Source organism: Aquarana catesbeiana, linkage group LG03, assembly GCF_042186555.1.
Source record: "Aquarana catesbeiana isolate 2022-GZ linkage group LG03, ASM4218655v1, whole genome shotgun sequence".
Classification (NCBI taxonomy): domain Eukaryota; kingdom Metazoa; phylum Chordata; class Amphibia; order Anura; family Ranidae; genus Aquarana; species Aquarana catesbeiana.
The window spans coordinates 696,943,779-696,950,166 of record NC_133326.1 but is presented as its reverse complement, the minus strand read 5'-3'; the positions used below and the strand labels follow the sequence as shown (position 1 = coordinate 696,950,166).

Sequence of the window (6,388 nt, the reverse complement as noted above, 5' to 3'; positions counted from 1 at the left end):
AAAACAACATAGGGTCCCATCCCCCCCCCCAAATCCATACCAGGCCCCTTGGATCTGGCATAGATTTTAAGGGGAACTCCCCCCAAAATCCATACCAGACCCTTATCCGAGCAAGCAGCCTGGCAGGCCAGGAAAGGGGGGATGAGCGAGCATCACCCCCTCCTGAACCATACTAGGTCACTTGCCCTCAAAAGAGGGAGGGTCACCCCAAAGCACCTTGTCCCCTTGGCCTCTTCCCAACAACCCTTGCCCTGTGGTTGTCAGGGTCTGCAGGTGGGGGGCTTATCAGAATATGGAAGCCCCCTTTAACAAGGGGGCCCCCAGATCCCACCCCCCCTATGTAAATGGGTATCGGGTACATTGTACCCCTACCCATTCACTAAAAATAGTGTCAAAAAGTAAAAGCCACAATTGACAGTTTTTGACAATTCCTTTATCTAAAGAAAAAAAGTGTCCTGCGATGTCCATCCATCTTAAATCACGCCGCCCGACGGACCCGAAGAATATAAAAAAAAAGCTCAGCCTTGATGGGAGGCCTCCCGGCAACTGCTGTCTCTTGGCTGTGACAGCTGTTATATAGGCAAGGGTGGGGCCACCCGGTGATGTAATGTGACATCATAGGGGGGCTGGGTCATCCTCCCCATGTTGAGGTCATGTCGCCTGGTATGGTTCAGGAGGTGGGCACTCACTGGCCCCCCTATCCTGTCCTCCAGGCTGCATGCTCGGATAAGGGTCTGGTATGTATTTTGGGGGGGACCCCACACCAATTTTTTTTAAATTTTGGCATGGAATTCCACTTAAAATACATACCAGACCCAAAGGGCCTGGTATGGACTGGGGGGGACCCCACACCAATTTTTTCCTTGATTTTTTATCTATATTACCGGGAGCCGGCAATACATTACAGGCGCAAGCAATTTTGAATGACATTTTTTCCTTTAGAAATGTCATTTTGCTGCGGCACTGTAATACACATCACACAGATGCACCACTTTACAGGCAGACTAAGAGGACCCCCGGGCATGATGTTTAAAGGAATATTTCATTTTTATTGTTTCACTTTAAGCATTATTAAAATCACTGCTCCTGAAAAAATTGTTGTTTTAAAAACTTTTTTTTTGCATTGATACATGTCCCCTAGGGCAGTACCCCAGTCCCCACGCACTTTTATGGCAATAACTTGCATATATGCCTTTAAAATGAGCACTTTTGAGTTTTCATGTTCGTGTCCCTTAGACTTTAATAGAGTTCACATGTTCGCACAATATTTTTGTCTGTTTGCGTGTTCTGGTGCAAACCGAACCCTGGGGTGTTCGGCCCATCCCTGTAAAAAAGGTTTGTCTCTGCCAGCTGCGTAAATAGCAAGTCATAAAAATTAGTTGTGGCATGAAAGTCTGAAGGGTGTTAGCTTTTTGAGGAACCATGTTGAGAGGCTTGAATTCTAGTATCAATTAATTATTAGGCATCACTTCTGCATGGTGGTGAGACCAGTGCACCCTATGTTCCCTATATTTTAATTATCTATTTTACCAATTGTTTTGAATAAAAATAACTTTTTTTTTCTATACAATATTTTTAAACTGTCCTTAATATCTTTATTCCTCAAGCTGTATATGAAAGGATTTATAAAGGGAGTAAACACTGTATACAACAAGGACATTATCTTACTGATCATTTGTGATTGTCCTTTCTTTGGAATCAGATATGCAGCAATTAGGGTTCCATAAAATATAAACACAACGGCAAGATGGGCGCTACAAGTGGAAAAGCATTTCTGTCTTCCAGAAATGGAAGGTATCTTTAACAGTGTTAGAACAATATAAATATATGAAACCACTATCACTGGGAAGGGTAATATTAGCACAGGAACACACAACAAGGTTTCTTCCATTTGAATACTGGATGTATCTGAACAAGAAAGTTCCACAAGAGGATTTAAATCACAATATAAATAGTCAATAGCATTTGGTCCGCAGAATTCCAGTTGACTTATGGCAAATGTTGATATTGATGCCAAAGAACAGCTGAAAATCCAGCAGGCAAGAACTATTTCAATGCAAAGTGATTGTTTCATAACGGAGGCATAATGCAGAGGAGAGCAGATGGCTAGATAGCGGTCATAGGACATCACTGTCAGAAGGTAACATTCAAATGATTCTATTGAACCAAAGACATAATATTGAGTGATGCAACCAGAAAAGGATATGAAGGATGTCTCATGTAGAACAATATTTAACATGTTAGGAGCAATATCTGTGATCAGCATGATGTCAGATATAGAGAGTTGGGAAATAAAAAAGTACATGGGAGAATGAAGGGTCTTGCTGTAATATACCAACATGATGATCAAAAAGTTTCCACATATTGTCACAATGTATACAATAAGGACCAAGGTGAAGAGTAGCAGATTATATACAGCATTGCTATTGAATCCCAAAAAAAAGAAAGTGGTGACATTACCTTTATGTGTGGTCTGTGTGACATTAGAAAACAAATTATTAATGTAATATTTATTTTAGCAGTAAAAAAATAAATGTACGTTCATGTTGCAAAATCATAGTAAATAAGGAGAACCTGTTTACTGGTAAAGAGAAGCAGATTATATACAGCCTTGCTGTTAAATCCCATAAGGAAGTATGTGGTGACATTACCTTTATGTGTGCACTGTGTGGAAGCAGAAAATGTTTATATAATATTTATATAGTAGATAAGGTGAACCTGTGGCTTTAATATCCAACCACTTTTAACCCTTTTCCTGCCAGGTCAGTACGGTGTACAGACCTACAACACTTCTTCCAGCTGGACAGGTCCATATGCCGTACAGACCTTGTATTTTCTGTGCCTGTAAACTCATGGTAGCTTCAACAACCATGAATTTACACTCAAATCGAAGCTGACACTTTGTATTTTTTTTTGAATGAAGGTAATCACAAGCTTTTGATTACATGCAAACAGTGTGTAAAGTCGGTGGTTCTAGCGCGGCTCCACTGCACAGATTTTTTAATGTAATCAAGCAGCAGCATGGCTACCGATTGCATCCACATGCCGAAAGTGTGCTCTTTTTTCTTTCAATGTTTTTATTAGGTTTTCAAAAAGAACATAAGAGCAAGCAGATATGTAAAATTGTCATACATTAGGCGTTGTAAGTGATCATAATACTAACAACTTGTACTAAGTTAGTTAACAGTCATAAATCATGCGTATGAATAGTATCAAAACATGTCTAGGAATGAGGAGTGTTCCACCGCTTCCCTCGCCACCCCAAGTAGGTGCAAGCTGTGGCGGGGGAGAGAGAGACACATCCCCTTGTATAGATACCAAAAAAATATATATATAAAAAAAAAAAAAAAAAATTTAATAAAAAAAATAGGAAAGGTTCAGAGGAAGGATTAATTATCTATTGCTGTATGTGGGTGACAGTCTAACAAGAACAACAATGAACTGAGGACAAGGGTAACAGATGTTGCCGCCATTCCTGTAATTAGGTTGACTGTCTACATATATCAGCGTATTCACTATATTGACGTAACAGAGGTACACAGAATAAGTGATCAGAACAATGTGAGCAACTATATAACATATATTAACCTTATTGTTTAGGCTTGTTAAACACTTCTTTGTACCAGATGGACCAGTGAGACCACTCTGCTTGTGTGGAGCATAGACGGCCTTTGCTTGATGCAAACAAACATTCATAAGTACTGTGTAATTGAGTAGTGGTTATGACTTCTGAGCAAGAAGGACTTAGTTTAGAGCGCCAATTACGTGTGATGATCAATTTAGCCGCTAATAGTATGTGTGTAATTATACATCTGAGTGAGTAGGGGAATTTCTCAATTCCCAAATTTAAAATGGCAAGTTCTGGAGAGGGATTTATCTGGATGTGGGTGACACTTTGGATGAGTGTGAAAACATCAGACCAATATTGAGTGAGGAATCTACAAGACCATAGAATGTGTAAGAGTGAACCGTGGGAGCCACACTCTCCCCAACACAATGGAGATCTGGAGGAGTCCATTGTGTGTAGGATATATGGGGTTCGATACCATCTGAAAGCAATCTTATACGATAATTCCCATAAATTGGCTGATTTGGTTGCTTTATATGGCGCATTTAGGGCCACTCTCCATTGCTCTTCTGAGAATTGTGTTCCTAGTTCTATTTCCCATTTATTCTGGGGTTGGGTTTTGGTGAAGATTGATTTATTTTTTAACGTTTGGTAGAAAAGAGATATACCTTTAATTTGAGGGCTTTCCTCAAACCAATATTTCAATAGTTGGCTAGGAACGTTTTGGAATATTGCAGATGAGTGAATTAGGCAGTGGGTAATTCTGAGATATTGATAATACTCTTTGTTAGGGAGATTGAACTCCTTTTGAAGTGTCGGGAAGGATTTAAGTGCCCCGGATGTGTATAGGTCTGAAGCTAAAGTAATGCCTCTCATTGTCCACGTTGAAGTATTGATGCCCGGTGTTAGAAGAGAGATCGTTTTTAGTGGGATGGGGATTGGTGATAGGGAGCCTCTATGTGGAGATTTGAGGATCAGATGTTGGAAGGCTGACATGGACGCTAATATGGTAGGGGATAGGAGTGTATCTTTCTTGTGTTTGTGAAGTGTACTGATGATCCAGCTGTGGAGGTCCTTGCCTGGAACTTGTAGAGTTTCTAAGTTCCTCCATAGACACTGCGTGTGTGGCTTAAACCATACCTTTAATTGTGCTAATAGTGTGGCTAGGTAATAGTCCCTGAGGTCGGGTAGTCCCATGCCTCCAGCTGCTTTATGTTTGATGAGTTTAGTGTGTGAGCATCTCGCTTTTTTCCCCTGCCATATAAAGTGGTTTAACTCTGTCTGTAGCTTACGGAAATATGATGCGGGTATCAGAATAGGTAGGTTGCGGAAGAGGTATAATAGTTGTGGAAGCTTAAGCATCTTGAAAGACGCCAGTCTTCCCATCCATGAGAGTGTGAATTTGGCAAGGTGCGCTAATTCGGATTGTAGGGTTTGTAGGTAGGGACTGAAGTTTTCTTGGAATAAGGATTTAGGATTGGCTGTGATCTGTATTCCGAGGTATTTTATAGATTTGTCTGCCCAGAGATATGGGAAACGGTCAGAGAGGATAGATTGGGTAGTAGGGGGGATATTAAGCCCTAGGATATGGGATTTGGACTCGTTGACCTTATGATAGGAGATGGAGCTAAATTCCTGCAGTGTTGAGTACACAGCATCTAGAGAAGATTGTGGGTTTGACAACATAAGAATTACGTCGTCCGCAAAGAGATTAATTTTATGTTCCTCAGTGCCTATTTTTATCCCTACAATGTTTGGTTGGGAGCGAATCTTGTGGGCTAATGGTTCCATAAGGAGGTTGAAAATCAACGGGGATAGGGGACAGCCTTGGCGGGTCCCATTGGATATAGGAAAAGTGGAGGAGAGCATTGCCGAGCAGTAAACCTGAGCTGAGGGTTTGGAGTAAAGAGCCATTATGGCAGATAGGATGTGACCTTGGAATCCAAATTTTTGTAAAGTCTGCTGGAGATATGACCAGTGTATTCTATCAAATATATCTAGAGCTAGAAGCAGAGAAGGCATTTTTTGAAGATTGGTGTGATGGATTATATTGATTATACGCCTTGTAGCGTCAACTGTTTGTCTCCCTTTTGTGAACCCCGATTGATCCGGGTGGATCAACGCGGGGAGGATGTCAATAATTCTACTCGCTATTACCTTTGCATAAAGTTTCAGATCATGATTCAATAATGATATGGGGCGGAAATTTTGAGGGGAAGAGGCTTCTTTACCAGGTTTAGGCAGTGTAATAATTAAAGCTTTTAACATATCATCAGGGAAAGAGGAAGAGATTGCAGCTGCATTGAATACTAAAGTGAGAGGATCCAATAAAAGAGGTGTGAATTGTTTGTAGTATTCGGCCACAAAGCCATCAGGCCCAGGTGCTTTGTTGATAGGAAGGAGTTTAATAGCTTTTGCTATTTCCTGAGTAGTGAATGGGGAGTTCAAGGTTTCAAGTTGGAGAGTGGACAGAGTGGGTAGATGAATAGATTGTAGAAAGGCTGTTATGTCAGAAGGTGTGGGTTGCTTAGTGTCAGGGTCTCCTTTCAAATTATATAAGGAGCTATAGTATGCGCTAAACGCATTAGCTATATCTTGGGGGTTGAACAATTTTTCTTTAGTGAACGGATGGTAAAGAAAGGGAATGGATGATTTAGTGCGTGACCCTTTAATTTGTTTGGATAGGAGTTTCCCCGCTTTATTACCAGTGGCATATTGGGTAGATTGAAAACGTTTGTGGTTGAATTCAAATTGATCCAATAGTATGGATCGAAGTTCTAAACGGAGTTGGCCTAGTTTAGTTTTTAAGTGATCGGTTGC

The 6,388-nt window shown here is 40.7% G+C and overlaps 1 protein-coding gene across 1 annotated transcript; it reads right to left on the bottom strand.

Moving 5' to 3' along the window:
• Positions 1-1,513: 1,513 nt before the first annotated feature.
• Positions 1,514-2,341, bottom strand: LOC141134277 (olfactory receptor 1468-like). Its single transcript, XM_073623853.1, has one exon. It carries the CDS (start codon positions 2,339-2,341, stop codon positions 1,514-1,516), a length of 828 nt encoding a protein of 275 aa, XP_073479954.1.
• Between the last annotated feature and the right edge of the window lie 4,047 nt (positions 2,342-6,388).

Coding starts and splice junctions, on each gene's coding strand:
- LOC141134277 (XM_073623853.1), bottom strand. CDS start 2,341: ATGTTGGTATATTACAGCAAGACCCTTCATTCTCCCATGTACTTTTTT.